Source organism: Anomalospiza imberbis, chromosome 10, assembly GCF_031753505.1.
Source record: "Anomalospiza imberbis isolate Cuckoo-Finch-1a 21T00152 chromosome 10, ASM3175350v1, whole genome shotgun sequence".
Lineage (NCBI taxonomy): Eukaryota > Metazoa > Chordata > Aves > Passeriformes > Viduidae > Anomalospiza > Anomalospiza imberbis.
The window spans coordinates 17,618,297-17,637,638 of NC_089690.1; the positions used below are offsets into that span (position 1 = coordinate 17,618,297).

The following is a 19,342-nucleotide window of genomic DNA, read 5'->3' on the forward strand; positions in this document are numbered from 1 at the left end:
TGTAATGTAAACATCTGTATTGGTTGTTTGGATTATCTACAAGCACTGAAGTGAAGGTTTGTATTTGCTTTGAAGCAAATCCAGAGATGCTGACTACATTCCATCTGCAAAGAGATACAGCACAGCTGTAAGGGAGTACAAGATCCCTCAGTCCTAAGTCCCTCAGTTGCTTCAGTCTGGCTGTGACCTCATTTCTCAGATAGGAAACTAAAACAGAGAAGCTAAGTCAGGGTCAAACAAAGGAAGCAGGAATTCCCATGTATATCCTAATGCTTTCTTTGGCTCTGGTGGGATGCATCTGCATTAATGAATGGTTCAAGGAAAGGCAAGAAGGACAAAGAGGCTGGATTTGAAATGATCCCACATGGATCTAGCACTGTGCGTGCCCATTCCTGCATGTTCCCAGCCATGGGATTCACCCCAGGTGTGCACTGCCCATCTGTACCTAACAGGCAGAATGAGATCTCTGTACAGCTGCTCCAGATTGCTTGTGCCTTACTAACAGACCCCACTTTTGTAGGGAGCCATCTTCTGAGGGCCTTCACATCCAGTTTGCAAGAGACACTTCAGGTGCTTCTCACAGACAAGAAAATTTTTGAGTGCAACAGGGATGTGCTTCAGTGCACACATCATAACTCCCAGTATAGACAAAGCAAGTTCATGCCTGGAAGGGACGCATACTAGGACCTAAATCACTACTGTAGAGCAACCTATAGGGTATCAGCAGTGTCAGAAGACCACAGAATGACTACTGATAGTCATTAGTCTAAATCACTGTTTAAAAACCATTCCATTTGTTCCTGCCAAAGGAAATGACGTACATCACACATGTGGTGGGAATGTGAGACTGAACCCAGGGAAGATGGGATGCTGTGGCAGTGCAGAGCCCTTTGCTAACAGCAGATGGCCACTGTTCTGTTAGCTGGCTTTTCCAGCTGGGTGCCAGGATACCTGAAGATCCCCGTGTCTTGCAGTGTAAAGCATAACCCAGTCAGTGTGTCTGATCTGCCTTTTTCCTTTTCCTTGATTCATAAATTCAAATATAAAAAGAGCTGCTAGTTTGCCAACAACTGTGAATGTTGGTGCAGTAGACAGTGGCTTTTTTAAGCTGTGGAAGATGACAATGATCTTTCTGACACAAAATCAATATCAGTGCTATTGCAATAAAACTAATATTTCTTAACATGTTTTTGTTTTCACATGTTTTAGGAGATCATACAAAAATAAGGCTAAATACCAGAAATGTGTTTATTGAATGTACAGGCACAGATATTACAAAGGTAAATTAATCTTTCCTGCTTTTGATATGCTTTAATATAATTGTTTTCCCTTTGGATAATAGAGCTGCAATACAAAGACCTAAATCAACAAGGCATTTCCTGTATGGAGCCAACCTTCCAATACAAAAGTTGTAGGACTATAGAATTCCCTGGAAACAATTTCAGGCTTGCTCTATAGATAGCATTGTGTTTTCAGTGAATTTTGATTTTACTGTATCTTTATGTTGACACTAAGTGTTCAGCTTGTATGAGAAAATAATTCAAATAAATTAGAGACTGTTCGTTCTTTTTAAGCACTTTTTCCAAATCTGAAAGACTTAAAAAAGAGTAAAATTTACTAAGACTTCCTTTTTTGGGAGAAAACTATTTGTAAAGATTCATTTTGTCTCCGACTGAAAATTTAGTCTGAGGGAAGAATGACAAGTATTTTTCCACTTAGTTATCTTTATCAAGCAGGGATACCATGCAAATAATTGCTAAATTCAAGTCTTTCCATATGCAAATTCTGTAACTCAAAGCTGAAGCATGAAAGCCAAGGAGCTATAATTGCCTGTTCTTGAATATAGGTTCTGCATTCATTGATAGTTTCCTAAAGTGTGTAACTTGATGCTTAAGAGCAAAACTGCTTTTAACTTACTCTACTACAAAATGGTATTTTAACAGCACAAATAAGTTTGCATGTTGGGGAGTGGCTTCTAAGCAAACTAATAAATAACTATTTCTTGCTACTGCTTGTCTTGTAGTAAAAATTAATATAGTGTTGTTCTGTTTACATGAAGGAAATTACACAGTCAGGCATCAAAAAATCCCTTTGTGGATTGAGAAGTTCATATGAATCTAATTATTATGTTCCATTATACTAACCTCTTAAAATAGTAACTGTAAAACAACAACAACAAAAAAAAAGCAAACGAGGTTATTTGATAATGTATTGCTAAGCAATGCAGTCCTTCAGCCTCTCCCTTCTCACTTGAACTTCAGTAATATGTCTAATCAGACAGGTTAGGAAGACCCAGTTCCAAATGGTACTAAAAACCCTGTGTTTCTAAAGAATAGAATCTAAAAAAGATACACGAATACTTTAGAACCTTGAAAACCAAAGATTTTCAATCTTTTGCACAAATGTCTGCATCAGAAGGAAAATATTTTTTAAAATTCAGTCTAGTATTCCAGACTGCTAGGAAATTAGAATAGAATGAAGAGGGTGTAAGATATTTTCCTGTTTCTTGTTAAGATATTTTGTCTACTTCAACACATGTAGATGACAGATTTCAATGTGATTATTATATTTGCTTTGTAGGCAAAAATTGTTCTTGATATTATAGTCACGATGTTCAGTGAATATTGTGAGAAGCCATTCACGTGAGTATAAATCTCCAGGCAGAGGGACATTACATTTGGGCCATGTATTAAAAACAGTTTTACTTACATTTTTCTGTCTCTCTCAGTGTTGAAGCAGTAGAAGTGGTGTGTCCCAATGGGAAGACCCACATCTATCCGGTAAGCACAGCATTAGGCTATCTCTGTGTCCTCAGAGAGAGGGCTTGATTTACATAGTCTGGTAAGAGTGACATTGTTTCCTTTCCCTGCAGTGGCAGCATGTGCTGGTTCTGAGGTGTAGTGTAAAATCCCAGCTTGGACTTTCTCTATATTAGTGAGTCAGAACCTCCTCTAACCCCACAAAAAGTAACTCCAGCTCTAGCTTTTCCTTGTCAAGGAAAGTCATTCTGAAGCTCCATGGAGTTTTGATGAGGTTAAAAATACTCTATTATGGTTTAGAGTGCCTGTGATAGGAACCTTTTCAGGAACAAGTAAAGATTGCAATCAAAGGTCATCATCTGTGTCTAAAGCTTTTAAAACCTACATGTTCCAAATCAGGAAAAATGAATGCAGGAAGAGGTCCTTCAGCCTTAAGCCTATGGACAACTGAAATCAGCCTCAGCGTAATGTACTTATCAGATCTGGAAGCTTTAATGCCCTTCAGTTAAAATAACCTTGTAACACTGCATTTTTCAGTCTCTCACTTTATAGACACCAACCATGTAAAGGTCTAAAAGGCAGAATACTGACTTCAAGTTCATTTCAGAGCTCCAGATAGATCTGTTCACAGTAATGGAGTCTCACATTTTTATTCTCTAAATAACTATAAAGAAAGCAATTCCTCCTGTTTCCTGAAAGTAACTGAAGACAGATCTGGTTGAGTTCATAAAATCAGATATACCAAGGGAGTACAAACTGCTCAGAGGGAAAGAAACTTATTTTTGCTGAGAGGTTTTCTAGTGTCATTTTAGCTTTTTCTTTTCACAATGTCAGTTTTAATCACGAGAGGTAAGATGTAGAATCCTGAAAAGATATCCAACAAAACAGAAATCTCTGCAGTAACCAAAGGAGCTTCCCTAGATAAAACAGAGAGAAAAAAATACCAAGTTTCAGATGATATGGTTTTTAAGGATTTTTATATCAAGAAGTTTAGAAAAACATGAAATACATATAAAATATCTTCCTTAAATACATTGCACACTTGCTAAGTAAAATACCGGTAGGTATTTGTGTGCCAATAAAGAAACAGAAAGTTTTCCTTCCTTTTCCTCCTAAAAGTCATTTGATCTGTACAAGACCATGAGATCTCATGCATGACCATTCTGTGCTTTAGGGCTTTGACTTAGGATGAACTCACTAAAAACTCACCAGAAACTTTCAGTCACTCTGTTACTTGCATATATCAGAAATTATCGGAAGTTTCAATAACGGGGATTTCATGCTGCATTCACCCTTCCAGCTTAACCAAGAACAGCTTTTGCATCTCATACTAGAGTATATTTTCAACAATCCTGTAACTTTAGAATGCTAAATATAGCCTAATATTCCACATTTGTCTTCTGTGGGTGTCATTTTAGTATGGCAATTGGAAGCTAGATTACTGAGGTTGAATCCTCTTAGGTAGAAATGGCAGGCACTCTATGTGCTTAAAATCTTTGTCTTTCTTTTTAGGAGCTGGCTTATCGAACAGAGAAGGTGAAACCTGAATACATTAACAAGAAAGTAGGAATCAGGTGTGTTACTGCAAATGAAAACAGTTTTTATTAACCATGACAAAGGTACTAGAAGACATTGATTATTACATTATTTTAAAAATGTTTAGACTTTGTGGTGGTTTTTTTTTTTTAATTTATCAAAAATTCAGGGGTTATCTTGGGTAATTAGATTGACTCTGTAACAGAGTCCCCTGCTTTCAGAGAAAGTGAATGATTATTTATGGCTTTACACAACTGTTATGAAGTAAAGGAAAATGACCATCTCATGAGTGAGAATCTGAGCTAGTTCTGTTTGAATACTAAGTCTGTGTACAGTGCATAAAGCACTTGTAGATTGTTCAGGATATGAGGCAATGCAGAAAAAAACATTGATTACTTTACAAAGCCAGTCAATACAGTGCAAAATCCATAAATGACCGCTCTCTTGTTTTATTTCAGTGAAACTCCATCAAGCCTGGCAAAGCTGCTGACTAGGATGTGTTTGAAGTCACACGTCACAGGGAATGGGAACCATATAGAGATTGAAATCCCTCCTACCAGAGCAGACATTATCCATGCCTGTGATATCGTAGAAGATGCAGCAATAGCTTATGGTTATAACAACATTCAGATGGTGATTCCGAAAACGTACACCATAGCTAATCAAGTAAGATTGCCCCTTCAAATGAATGCTCTGTTGTCAGTAAATGACTGCTGCATGCCAGAAGGGCTTTGGGGAAAACAGAACCTAGGAATTAAATATTTTGACATGCTTTGCCTTGAGAAGTATTTACCATGGATGGGATACAAAACAGATGCCCCACTGATTTGAATAAGTCTAAGACCAGTGGTTGCTGGTGCTTGAAAAAAGACAGGGTTTAAGTAGGGAGCCCATATTAAATCTCTAATTGGGAGATTCATTTCCTCAGGCAAGCCTAAAGGCAGCTGGCTAATGCTTTCAAAAATTTTAAGCACACAAGCATAGTCCCTCCCTAGTGAATTCACCATCGTGTAACAGGCAGAATCACTTTGGGAAAGAATAGCAAAATGCTTTTAGATGGAAGCTGAAAACTGTTTTGTTTCATTTTAGCTCCCCCTTAATAAGTTCACAGAACTTCTGAGAGTGGACTTGGCAGCTGCTGGATTCACTGAAGCGCTCACTTTTGCCCTGGTATATTACATTGATTTCATATTTTTCTTAATTGCACGTTTGAAACAGTGATGCAATCAAAACTGCAGAGGGTGGTCTGAGGATATGTTATTGTATAAATGTACCAGTATCATCCAGTATTGTTTTGGCAGCTAATTGTTTACTAGGGTTTTGGAATCACAGTATAATATTTGTGAGTTTGTAGGTCAGAGAAATTAAATGAGTCACTCTTAATGTGGTATGTAGTTCTAAGTATAGAGAGGGAAATAGCTGCTGAAGGACTGGTTTTAGTTTAAGTTGATAGGATGAAATTGTAAGACAGCAAATCTCTCTCAAGACTTTGGTCACCAGATGTGAAATTCATCATAATTCAATAATCTGGAAAAACAACATGAAAATTTAGTACTTTGTGACAGGTATTCCTACAGTGCATTGAGATTTACCTGTTTATATGTTTTTCTTTAGTATTGTCAGTTGCCCACGATTCCTTGCATTAGATAATTTCAGTCTGCAAAGAGCTTATTTTAAGAATACCCATAAAAAAGTTACAACACACAAACAGTAAGGGGACATCCTTTGTAAATTTCACTACAGGTAGGGTTTTGAATATATATAACAAATAGATATATAGTATATAGATAAAAATATAGCATTGTTATCACTGGGTTTAAGTATTATTTGTTACAGACATGCCAGTAGTCTTTGACCAAGAATTAGGACTCTGAAGCAGCAAGTGCCACTTTAGTACTAACTGATGCCATAATTTGTACTATGGAAATTATGCAGCAGGATTGTGATGCTAAAATAGAATGTACAGTAGGAAACAACATCTCTGTCATGGCCACTTGCTCATACCCCATAGCTGTGAGCTGGATCAAAGAACCTGATCTGCTATTAAAAACAAAGAAGTTAAATATGCTCCTATGCCCTCCAAATGTATATGGAACTGCCCATATATGGAGACTGGCATAGGCAGCTATTGAAAATATACTATACATTAAAAAAATCCTTTCTGTTGCAAGATCTGCTCAGAGCCTTTGCCTGAATGTCCAGTTTGTGCACATTTTAGCATATGGGGAGCTATCATCACATGTTCTGTTAAAGTCTCTGTGGAACTTGTCAACTGCTTCCTGAACCTAAAACTTACTAGATGGCCAGAGGTATAAATCCTTAAAAATACCCAACCTCTTAAGAGAGAGTGATCTGCTCATAGATTGTTTTTTACTAATTTAGTGAAATATTTTAAGATGCAGCATTTCAGGCTCCTAAAACACTTCTGACAGTTGAAAAGTTCAGGTATTGCAACCAGATCTGGTAATTTGAATGGACTGAATAAAATTTTAACACCTTCAGATTTTACAGAGCTTCAAAAGCAAAATTTGGTCTCATTCTAAAAAATATATTCCAGTTTTATTATTTGGTTATTAACTCAAGTAACCAGGACAATAAGTAGTATTGTGCTGCAGTGCTAATATCTGACAGAGGTATTCAGGCCTGTGGTTACTACCATGTTGAGAAAACAGTACATATAGTCAAGCTTTTAAAGTTTTTCTTTATTCAATAATATTATTATCCAAAATTAATATTTCCTAATTCATTATTCATTTTTGAGTGCTGCACTCTTGCTTGATTCTTTGAACACATAGTTCATTTTTTTCAGCACCAAATAGGTAATATGTCTGGAATATTTAATATCTTACATTGCTACAACTGAGAACATTAATGAACTGCAACAGCAGAATTTTTGAAGGTCATGCAGTGTGTCGTATCACATTTCATATTTGTATTTCTCCTGTGGCAGGATGCAACTCACAGTCTGCTGTGTCCCCTATGCTTTATGAAGTGAGGCTTATGACTTTGATAACTCTGATATAATTTATGCTACAACATTCTCTACCCCAGTGTTACATGACAAACACTGCTTGTGTATTTGTGCACTCAATCTGTTTCTTGGGTAGAGCCCCAAATTACACTTGTACACAGTAACATTGCCTTCTGTGAGGAGCTCCAGTTTAGCCAGAATCCATGTAGTTAAATCACAGTAGCATGCTGCAGTTTAGATAGACATCTGAAAACTGTTTAACACAGTTCTCTCCTCCTAAGTTCAGCATTCCTTGTGTTGTTTGGGATTTTTTTAATGATTATTCAATAATCCACTTTTTCAGATGGTATCATCTGCTCATTTTTCTCACAGTTGGTCTATCAACACACTTTGTGAGTGCTGCCAGTGCAAAGGGAACACTTCTGGGAGACTGCAATAAACAAGCAAATCCTCAATTACATGCCTAATCTGCTTCTGGTTTCTTTATTACTCTGATAAAGCTATAAATTCTGGAAATCTGAAGTGTGGATCTTAGAAGTAGCATCTCTTGCACTATGTGCACAGACATTGGCTGAGCCTGATAAAGTGAATGCATATTGTTTACTGACCAGCTTATATATACACCTTTAGAATACAGGCTTTAAAAACACTTCAACCCCAAAAATTGAACAAACTACAAGAATCTTGTGCAGCTCTGAAAGTTGAAGGCTGGGCCATATGAGCTGTTTTTCATAGACAGTACTGTACTTTATGTAAGTGTCCCTCAAGGGATTGTTTACTTTGTGTGAAGGAACAGATACCAGTCCCTCTACAAGAGCTATTTTCAGAATAAAATACTTCACCCACTGCAAGTCAGGCTGCAGAATCTGAGCCTGTTTTTAAAATAAATGACAACAGTCCGTGACAGAAGCCTAAATAAACACTTGCTTTTTTTTAAAACCCAGCTTTATTTTATTTAGTAATGAATATTTGCAAATAAACCAGTTTGCCTTCTTAGTCTTAAAACTTAGGGCTTAATTTGTATTATGAGTGTTACGTGTGAGAGGCTGTATTATGGGGCAGTGCTACAATTCCATTGTTCATTCTTGATATCAGATTTCATCATTGGCTTACTGTCTATTTTAACTACTTGACCTTGACAGGTTTTTGTCTCATTTTCAGTGTTCTCAAGAAGATATTGCAGATAAACTTCGCACAGACATCTCTGCAACAAAGGCTGTACGCATCGCAAACCCCAAAACAGCAGAATTTCAGGTGAGGTCATTTACATTTTGGAAGCAATATTCTCATGGATTCTATATTTAAAAAGGAGAGAAAGGGACCTACAGGAAATAAAATTTATAAACTATAAGCTACATTTCCTGCATTAAAGAGCTTGTGTATATTTATGTGCTGAACGTGTCATCTTCTGTTCTTCCACTGAGAAATCTCTCTTCTGCTGTGAAATACTGTTGGCTTTTCAGGAAAGCAAAGTACCACGCTCTGTGTGTCAGAATATGGCAAAACTGAGCAGTCTTATTGCAGAAAATCCCAGATGGTTGATCAACTCTCCTATCTAGAAAACCTATTCAGCATAGAAGGAACTATTAGACTTGGCAATCTCTAAACATCCTGAGCTTTGGGTAGGAAACATTTGGGTTGGTGTTTTTAAAATATTGATCATTATTACTCTTAGTTTTGTTTTTTTTTTTAATTCTGTGATGCTTTTGAAGTATTTTAATATTTCTTTCTAGATTATTTGATCTTAGCTAGAGCAGAAAGTGAGAGCTCAAGTATGGTATTCTTAACAATTCTGAAAATACCAAAGATTGTTCCCATAGGTTTTATATTTCTTTTCAAGAGTGTTGTTGGTTTTTTTAAAGATGCTTTCTTTTGTTTAAAGGAAATTTAGAGGTCCCTTTTTTTTTCTTTCTAGCCTAAGAAATACAAAGATAAACTCACTTTAGAAAGGTTTTGAAAAGTTTCAGGAGTCTGTGAGGTATTAATATTTTGTGATTTGTGGTTTTTTTCCCTTAAAACCTTCAGTACATCTGATTTCACTTGAGTTTCTGAAATACCTTCCTAGATATTATCTCTAATATTGATGACAGTCTTCTGCTGCTCTGAGATTCAAGAACAGAATTTTTGCACACCTTCTATTTGGCACCACAAATCAGCAGTCATGCAAGACACTGTTGGAACCTGTTCAGACCATTACTACCTGTTCATTTCTATCATTTAGCATGGTGATTACAGTGAGAAATATAGAATGTACCCCCAACAAACAATAAAGTGTGAACAAAAAGAGAAAATATGGCAGATACAATGGCCAGGCACAATTTCAGACTCCTGTTCTTGCAAGACTGCAGGCCTTTGCAGTGGCAGTGCTGCTAAGCAGGGTTACATAGCATTTTCCTATAGTATAAAGACAACATTTTAAATAACACTTGATATTTCCAAAACTGTACTTAGAATTTGCCTTTTGTATAAATGAGAGTAAATTTATGGGAATTTTTTTCAATTTCTGTATTCATTTTTTTCTATGCTGCACTGCCACTCAGCCACCTGTAAAATGGTACCAATTCTTAAGCTCACATATAAACTCCTTGAGAAAATGCAGCATATAGAATATGGAGAGAATGCACATTTCCAGGTTTAACAATTCTAAATTAAAGTTGCTTAAACATAAGAGATAGGTGCAGTATTTGCACTTGACTACTTTTAAATTCTTGTTATGAATGAACAAAACAAAAAAACAAAAAAAAAAAAAAAGAAAAAAAGAAAACGAGATATTTTGGAAGGTATTTGACTTGCAGCATCTCTGTTTGTCCTGCAGGTGGCACGTACAACCCTCCTTCCTGGGCTGCTGAAAACTATTGCTGCCAACAGAAAGATGCCCTTGCCTCTCAAACTCTTTGAGATTTCTGACATTGTAGTAAAAGATCCTAATACAGGTAAGAAGAGAAGGTTCCTCAGCATCTTTGATAATGGAAATACAGTTACATACCAAATGGTAATGGTAAGTAAATCTGTATTTCCTTTAAAATAGGCATTTCCATAATAATAGCAATTCCATACTACAATGGGGTTTTGTATTAATATGCACAGCACAAGATTTAAGAGCTTGGTTTACAGGCTGGATTTTAGAGTGGCAGGAAACATTGTTCATTTTAGATGCTCTCTCAAAAGTGCAAGGAGATACACTGCAGCTATTTTTAGGCATCTAAATATTCCTTAAAATTTGTCACAGATACTGAAAAATGGCAAACACAAACACAGGACAATTTTGCACCAAAAAACAATCTGCTCTAAATTGCCTGTCTTGATGTGCCTATTTTTCTTGCTCTTAATCTAGTGTTCCTTTGTATTCTTATCAGGAATGTAATTGATATTCTTATCAGGGATGTATCTCATGAGAGAAACAACCTGCTGGTAGTGTTTGCAAGTGGCACAAACCCTGGAAAGCACAAATACCAAAGGCATGCTGCTGTTAGAGTTTTCGAGCCTGTTTAGGCCACTGCAGTCTCAGTGATGTGCAGGGCTCTGCCAGCTGGAAAACAGAATGTCTCGAGCTTGGGAAGAGCAGGTTCTATTTATAGGCAGATTCTATCCCAGAGAGCAGTTACTCAGAGGAAGATTTTGGGGTCAATGTGTCTCAACATGAATCCCTTTTCCATCATCTTTAAACAGGTTGGCTTGTATTCGTTCTCCCAAATTATTTTCTGAGAAGCTGATAACTGATATGAAGAATGGGTTTGGTAGCAGAGATGCAGGGTAGAGAGTGGAAAAGTCTGTGTAAAAAAATGTATTCATAAATAAAAAGCTCCTCAGTATAAAATTTACTCTCTCGTTAATAAAAATATTGTCCTTATCTTTCCACTTCATCCAGCTATGCTAAGAAGGCATGGCTGCCTTGGCCATGTAATCTTAATTGTTGTAAGTGAAACAGGCAAAGCAGCCCTCTTCACTTTCCAAAAGCTTCAGTGAAATCCTTCCTGTCTTTTGGGCCTCTTTCCACTGATTTCACTGTATATGATCAAAATTTCAAATTACCTTTATCTGGAAAAATATATCACAATAAAATGAACTGTAAAAACAGATTTTTAAATGTTAAAAGTTTGCCTAAATTTTACTGATTCAAATCTTTATCTATGGTCTATTGAGAGAAAAGGAGTGCCCAAGCTCCAAGTTTTGGGAGGAGTTGAATGGAGTTTTGGCTCAGTAAAAAGGCTGACATTACTCTAAATTCAGTGGTAGCAATGGTTCTGTTGTTTCATTATCTGGTTTCAGATTTTAGTGGTAATGTTTAAAGTATCTGGAATCTGCAAACCAAAGTTTTATATAAGGCCTAAACAAAATGGCAAGTAAATTGCTTTGGTGATGAATTTAATTGGTAGATTACCTTTTTTTCCTTTTCGAAGGAAAAAAGAGCCTTGCCAAGCAAAACAAGCAGTTTTAGCAAACCATGTAGGCTCTTTTTTATTAAATACAGACAGTTTGGTGGTGCAGCTCATTCCTTGTCGGGCATGCAGTTAGCTAGAATGCAAAAAACATGGGACAGATGGCAGAATAGCATCAGCATTCTTTAGAACCAAGAGTGGGGCTGTTTATCTTGGACTAAGGAGCACATTTACTCTGGCATTATAAAGTTTATGAGTTAAATTGTTACTTTTATTTCAGGTTTGTCAAGTGCAGCTTTTGAAAGCTTTCATTTGTGTGGATGGCTGCTTAACAGTTTTATAAAGAAGGAATTTGTGGTGTACTTAATTTTGATGGGAATCATTGCAACAGACAAAGACTTCTGAGGCAGCAGCTTTGTGCAGTCTGCTCTTGGGGAGCCCTCTCATGGACTGAGCCCTTACAGACTGTGAACAGTATTTGAAATGGGTTTTAATCTTGTGTTTAGAATCACTACTATCTTCCCCAAACTGACTTCCAAAATTAAACTTGCTCAATAAAAAGTTTGGAGAGGGGAGGTAGTGGAGAAGGGCAAACATTGAAAAATGTAGGGTTGTCCTCTCACATATGGAATGAGATTTCTTGCACAAGGCTTATGTCATCAGACTGACTTAATTTAATTTTATTATTTCATGATTTTGGCATGCAGAATTCCCAATTAATAATTTCAAAAGTATGGGTCAAAAAAGTACTGACATTAACTGTATTTGAAATGGCATCCTGCAGTCATCCATGTGTGAATGAACCTAGCTCTCTTAAACATGCTGGGTTTTAATAAAGTACACAGAATTTGTGCTTACCAAGGTGAACTGAATATATTTCTCTTCAGTCTTAACTGACAGAAAGTTTTGATGTATTAAATGAGCAAAATTTGTGACAGATTTAATAGAACTAAATGGAACCAAATCTGAGCAAAAATGGTTTTTCTCAGGGCAGAAGGAAACGTGCTGATTTTGACTATGTTGCACAGCATTTGTGTGAGTAATTTGTAGCACTAGGTAATCACTTCTGTAGGATGGTTACACTAGTTTAGGGTGTAAATCAGCACCTTTACCAGCAGGCCTAAGAGAGAATATACCCTTTTTCTTACCACGACAAAAGAAATTAATCCATTAGAAAATCACTTCTGACCAGTGATCTTGGAGAATCTGGCAAGCTTATGGTTGCACACATTTAGCACAATTTACATCATCTGTGAATACAGCTGCTGCCACCTTTTGAAGCATATTTCCAACTGTCTGGAAGTGTTGGTTATCTGCAGAAAATAGTTTGGGAGGGTAAAAGACAAGTTTGCACAAGCAGGTGTCCCTTTTCAGATCACTAGGTCATTTTTCTGAAGCAGCTCTAATTTGCAAGGGAACAGTGTACAAGGTTGCTTTCTGTTCCTCTGCACTCTCTTGGCTCACATATTCCTAAGCAGCTGCCCATCCTTTGGATTGTTTTCAGCAGAATCCCCAGGAAGTGCTTTGAAGTCTCAGCAATATATACACACATATATATATTTACGTATAATTTGGGTTGACATACTTGGCAAGCTCACTTGAGAAATAGAAATGTTTCATGGCATGACATGGGAGCTCTTAAGTGACTTATAAAGAACTGAAGCATTTCTAACATCTGCCAGCTTTTGCCTACAATTCCCAATATTTTTTTTTCCTTCCTATCACTTGTGGTGAATGAACTTCCTCTGTTGTGACTGAACTCTGTAAAGGAGTCAGTTTTATAGCATTTAAAAAAAATAAACCTTTCCTTTACCAAAGATTCCTAAAATTGAAAACATGAGGTATAAAAATGTTTTGTATGTTTGTTTCTGATGCCTTAGTTAAGAACTCTGGTCTGAAGGCACCACTGACTATCTTAATAATACTGAAATTAAAATTCAGATAGTTGTCACAAAATCTGCCACCATAATTACTCATTAAAAAAAAAAAAGAAACCATTCTACTGAACCTCTCATCCAAAGAACATGCTGTCTTAGGGAAGGAAAAATAATTTTTTTCTATTCTGTTGCTCATAATAACATGAAAATAAATTGTTGACCATCTATGACTGCACTACTTGTTGGTATCTTAGTAGAGCTGGAAACAGAGACGCATGTGACACCCACAGAGAGCAGCTAGAGTGCTCAGACCCAAAAAGAGACCCATTTACTGATATTTTTCCCCTGTAGCCTTTACTTTCCTGTGTTGCCGTTTTAACTTCAGGACTGGATTCTCCAGCATTATTTAACACTGCACATTATTATATTGACAGGAAAAAAACCACTGAGTGACAAATTGCAGGCTTACTGCCACAGTAAGTTCAGCTTTCAGTGACTGATGAGAGAACTTGCAGCTGTGGTACTGAGTAGCTATCCTAGAAGTTTTGAATGACTTCTGTCTCAAAAAGGCTGAGCTTTTATCTTGTGTATAGGCTCTGCTCCTGTGTTTTACTGTCTGATTTGACCTGTATATTTCTGGTCATTCAATAAATGTTTTCCTGTTTAGTTCCTGACAGATTTTTTTTTTTTCACTAAATGTTTAGCTGGAGCAAATAGACAAGATGTAAATTTCATTTAATCTCTAATTTCTCATGTGGTACATTAATGCCCTGGCTGTAATTCCAGCTAAAAGTGCTTGCCAGGGCAGAAGCCGGAGAACTTCTGAGGAAGAAGTGGGTAATGCTGCCAGAGGGCTCCCCTGCTCTATGGCCAGGAGTAGCTCAGGGATTTCCCAGCATAAATGTGATTCTTTGTAGTAAGAAGCAGTGGATTTATCAGCTATGGACTCCGTCTGCCTCCTCAGAGCTGTGCAAACTCCTGGCATCCACAAAATCCTGTGGTGAAGAAGTTTCACTGCTTAACTCTTTGCTACCTGAAAAACTCTTTTTCTTGTTTCTTTGAACTTGGTTCCTGCTGTCTTGATCAAAATACTGAAACCCACGATTAGTAAATCCTCAAAAGCCCCACTAATCCTAGACAGTGTGCATTGCAGTGGGGCAGCTCAAGGAACAAGTGTAACAACATGCTACTACATACTCATTCTGAAAATGTAATTAAAAGGGAAACACATTTTACTGAAATCAATAATGTCAGAAGGCATAAGGCAGGGGTTTGACTTAAGGAATTGTCCAAAGTGGGAGATACTTATGTCACTGTCTTGGGTTTGTGCAGTGGAGCACATTTTTCATAATTACTTGGTTGCAGGGATGTCCAAGATGATCCCAGAAAGCATCAGTTGTGATTTGGGAACCTCTGTGAATTGAAATCTTTTCACAGATCACCATGCTAACATTATTACACTAATTTCAGGTTGTGGGCTGGTTGTTTTGTGCTGGCAGTTGTTCTACAGTCAAGTTCTACAAATATTTAGCTTTCCCACCAGCATCACAAGCTTCTCCATGCCTACTGGGTATTTGCATTTTGGCTTGTCTATTTTAAATTTCTTTACACTTAGCTTTACACTTGGTACCTGTCATTGCATACAAGATCCTTGTATGCAATGTAGCAACCCTCTTTCCTGCTCAAGGCATAGGGTACTTTAAATCTTTCTTTACATTTCTGACTCTGAGAGTCCAGTGGGTTAAATAAATTCCATTATTTCCTCAGCTACATGATAGTCTGTCAGAGAAGCGATTTTACATACTTATTTCTCCTTTCAGCCCCAAGTGCCTCACGGGACAGCAGAAGAAAAGTGATAAAAAGGCAAGGTTAGTTAGAAGTGTGATAAAGTTTCCCAGGTAACATAATTGCTTCCTTCTTCTGCAGATGTGGGGGCGAGAAACTACAGACACTTATGTGCTATTTATTACAACAAAAGCCCAGGCTTTGAGATCATCCATGGTTTACTGGACAGAGTCATGCAGGTCCTGGAAGTACCACCAAATGAAGAGAGTGGCTACACCATCAAGGCAGCTGAAGGTAAGGAAGAAAGAACTACAGTGTACAGCAGAGGTTGCTGTGGAAGTTAAAAGTTCCCCTAAAATCTGAGGAGAATTTTTGGTTGTTCTCAGCAGTAGAAACTAAGGATTGATATCATTATATGTACTGTCATATTGCAGCATGATGGAATGATAGTGAAAAGGCATTGTCTGCATTCACTGATTGTAAAATGAGATTGCTGTCTTTCTGTGAGCTGCCCTGAGTAGCTTAATGTACATTGTGAGTTTACAGCTTCTTAAGGGAACTTAAATTACAGCATATGCCATGGGCTGTTGAATATGGTTTAATCTGCTGATGGCAATAGGGTACCTAGGAAATCACTGAACTGATGAATATGCTAGACACCCACTGTATTCTCCTTGGCTAACAGAACCTGGAAAAGGCAACTTCTTACACTTTATCTTTTGGTTTCTAGCTTTATCTATAGGGTTTTTTTAAATAGGTACCTTTTATTTATACATTCATGTGAAGATATATGCCTTATATATCTTTGATTTAAAGAGCTGCTGTCTTTGAGACTGACCCTGCTGCTTAGATAGTTCTATAACAGCCCTCGTCCTTCTCCATACAGGGTGAGCTGCACATGAATTAAAAATAACATCCTTAAATGCAGAATCTCCTCTGTGTATGTGCCTGTGCATGTAAGAGAGAAAGCAAGCAGGCTGACCTGATTCCTTCATTGCCAGAATACAGGTTGATGGAAGAGAGCAGCACCAGCAACTCATCTATTCTGCTACCTAAAATAACAGTGTAGAAAATACAGAACAGAAAAGCACGGCCGCAGGGATGGCAGCTATGATTCTGCTTACATGTCATGCAGTGGTGTTCAGAGATATGAGACACTGACTCAAACTGGCTCAGCTTGAAGAAGTGCCTCCATGCTGCACTGCCTGGAACAGTGGCACTGACCCAGGGTGCCTGGCAGCCTGACCTAACTCTGCTGTTCATAGAACTTCATTGAAAGTATGTTAGGTGTCTCCCTGTTCTGCAGTGTGCTGTCAGGATGCCAAACAGAACACTTGAGCTAAGTGGTCTTCTGGCACTTCAGTGCACAATTGTGTCAGACATATTGATGCTCTTTTTGAGAAAGTACTGTTTTGCTCAGTATTATTTGGGCAGACTCTCAATGGGTTTGTTAGAATATTGTTAATAGGATGCCCAGGTTGATCAGAAGAATGTTTAATACAGTCATACTTCTGCTTCTAATTCTATCAAGCACAGAACATGTAATAGCAAAGCCTCTTGTTTGGAAGGGCCCCTGGGAGTTGGGTACTCAGCTTCCATTGAAGTCAAACTGAAATATTCTATTCCTATTCCAAACTCTTCCGTAGCTGGTTTTTGAATAGACATATCAAGAGTTTACTTTAGTACTGAAAAATATTGGCAAGTGTTTTATATTCTGTGTTGTAACATGACAGCTGATTTCAAGAAACTGGAAAAGGGCCTCAAAAATAATCCTAACACAGGGAAGAAGTTATTTCTAGATATTAGTGCTGCTCAGTATTCCTGATGCTGTGAGATTTACAATACTCACTCAAAATCCCTGCATTCCCATGACATTACTCCACAACACATTTAGTGCAGAGGGTGGATTATGCCTTGTCATGTGCAATATATTACAAGCAGTTTGTGGCTTTTGGTTTTTAAAAAAAAAAAAAAAAGCATCTACTACTTTCTGTTTCACCAGTGATTCAGAAACTCTCCTGGGATGGCACATGGATTCCTTGCAGTTGTTTTGACATTGGAGTTTAACCTTGCTATCAATGCTGATGGCTGATACTCTGGTGCCATAGCAATTGCAGTGTCACTGCACCAACCTAGCTTGAGACCTTCACTGCGGAGATGGTTGGAAGTCAGAGTAACTTGGAGAATTTTGTTTTGGTTTTTTAGTGGTTGGTTTGCTTATGTGTTTGTTATTTTTGGTTTCCTTAAAGTTGCTTCACAATCTGTCAATTAAGCATGTGTGAGAGAGATGCCAGCAGATGATGGAGTAAGGTAACTGCTCAGTGAAACAAAGATACCCTGTAACATCTTAAAGAGACCTCAGGATACTGAAATAATTCATAAGATCGGTGCCAGTTACTTCAGAGGTTTGAAATCACGACATTACACATGGCACAGATTTTTAGAGGCATCTGCATGAATCTGTTTTATTGCCTGTGCCAAATTACAAATTTGTACAGTGAGAAAAAGATTTTTCCTAGGGCTCTGATTTAGAGAGATTTAGAGGTATTGTCTCTGTCCATAATCTTAAACAAAGCTTGAGACCAGTAAGCAACACAGTGTAAAGGTAGGGTTTGGGCTAGTTGTTTTTACTCCTTGTGTAACTTTTAAAACAGTAGATAGATTAAAATAGTTCCACTGATTATTGAAAAACAATACAGGGAATAAAATCTAGCTTTAAATGAGCAGCAGAGAACAGATAGAGATGTGTTGGGCACATATTTGACACTTTTCCAAGTTCTCTCTGGAAAATGAAATGCCTGTGCTCCAGTCCTGCTTGGTCCATATGTGCAGTGATGGTTATTTGAGCTCCTTCTGTTCTGCCAACACCTCAGTGCCCTGTGATTTGACCTTAAGGTCAGAGTGGTTTTGCCTCTCTAGCAACACCTGGGAAAAAAAGTACAGATGCTAGAAAATATGGGTGAAATTGTGATGTTCCCCTGGCCTTTGCACTGTGCTTTGGTGTAATCTGAGCTAGGTAATAAATGGAGAAGAGCTGCTTAGAGCAGCCTTAAGGAAGAGAGGCTTTTGACTGACTGAATTTGAGGATTTCAACATACATTTGACACTCAATGCCTTCCACTTTTTAAGAAAGTTACTAATGGAACCTTCTTATTGCCACTAAACATACAAAATTAAAGTTCTAAGGGCAGAAGTCTGAAATGCTTCCCATTGCTTTAAAATGCACAGAATTAACTTTTTGACAGTGAATCCTACTGGCCTAGAAAAGCATTCTGGTTTTTCTCTTTGTTTTATGGCATAGGCATCCATAATCAAATATAGATGGAAAAAATATGATCAATCCTCAAACTTGTATGTGCTCCATAATAATAAAAAAACCATTAAATGTTTGAGATTTAACCATTCCATACCATTAATAAAATATCAGTATGGATGTGTATGATTAGAAGGCAAACAAATAACTTTTAAAATATAAAAATACAGGTAGAAAGAGACAACAAATTTAGTTATATGTTTTCAGGTAATTTCATAAAAATATTTAATTTTTAGTTCACTTTCATTGGTTTCAATTCCCTTGAACTGAAAACTAGAGGCATTATTATATTGGAAGATATTCTTAATTTCAAGTTTTATTCAGGAATGGGTGTTTTCTGCAATTTTTTAGTGATCTTGTGCTTTTGCAAGACCATCTGAAGTGACAATTTTCTTCCAGAGATCAGGACAACAATCACAGGAGGTGATGTTAATCATGGGGTTTGGGTCCATAGTAAAGCCTTACTTAGGCTGAAAAGAATAAAGAAGGGCTTAGGAAATCCTGACAGTGGATTAAATATCACAGTCTTCAAAGGAGTGGTGTGAAGTGGAAGGTGTAATTATCTTCACTCCTGATGTAACATTTGAGAGTCCCTTATTTAAGGAAGAAACCCCTGGTTTGGCAGTACCTTTCAGGAGTCTCCATACTTTGCACATGGAATTTAAGTGAGCACAAACTGTTTGAGAAGCGAAGATAACATCTCTGTTTTATCAAAATGAAAC

At 37.3% G+C, this 19,342-nt stretch overlaps 1 protein-coding gene and 1 long non-coding RNA gene across 3 annotated transcripts in view; one reads left to right on the plus strand and one right to left on the minus strand.

Annotated features, from left to right (window-relative positions):
- The window catches only part of FARSB (phenylalanyl-tRNA synthetase subunit beta), a 36,225-nt gene that overhangs the window by 5,794 nt on the left and 11,089 nt on the right, over positions 1-19,342 (plus strand). Inside the window, exons 8-17 of one of the 2 annotated variants that reach the window (XM_068200951.1) lie at positions 1,210-1,280; positions 2,581-2,642; positions 2,729-2,780; positions 4,272-4,333; positions 4,754-4,961; positions 5,385-5,465; positions 8,428-8,520; positions 10,082-10,199; positions 15,449-15,601; positions 16,194-16,230. In XM_068200951.1, coding sequence (XP_068057052.1) covers positions 1,210-1,280; positions 2,581-2,642; positions 2,729-2,780; positions 4,272-4,333; positions 4,754-4,961; positions 5,385-5,465; positions 8,428-8,520; positions 10,082-10,199; positions 15,449-15,601; positions 16,194-16,198 — 905 coding nt within the window. In that variant the 3' untranslated portion in view covers positions 16,199-16,230. Of the gene's footprint in view, positions 1-1,209; positions 1,281-2,580; positions 2,643-2,728; positions 2,781-4,271; positions 4,334-4,753; positions 4,962-5,384; positions 5,466-8,427; positions 8,521-10,081; positions 10,200-15,448; positions 15,602-16,193; positions 16,231-19,342 lie in introns of those variants that run through there. The other variant, XM_068200950.1, reaches the window with a different exon arrangement.
- The window catches only part of LOC137480078 (uncharacterized), a 31,321-nt gene that overhangs the window by 2,477 nt on the left and 9,502 nt on the right, over positions 1-19,342 (minus strand). The gene's annotated exons all lie outside the window — the stretch shown is intronic.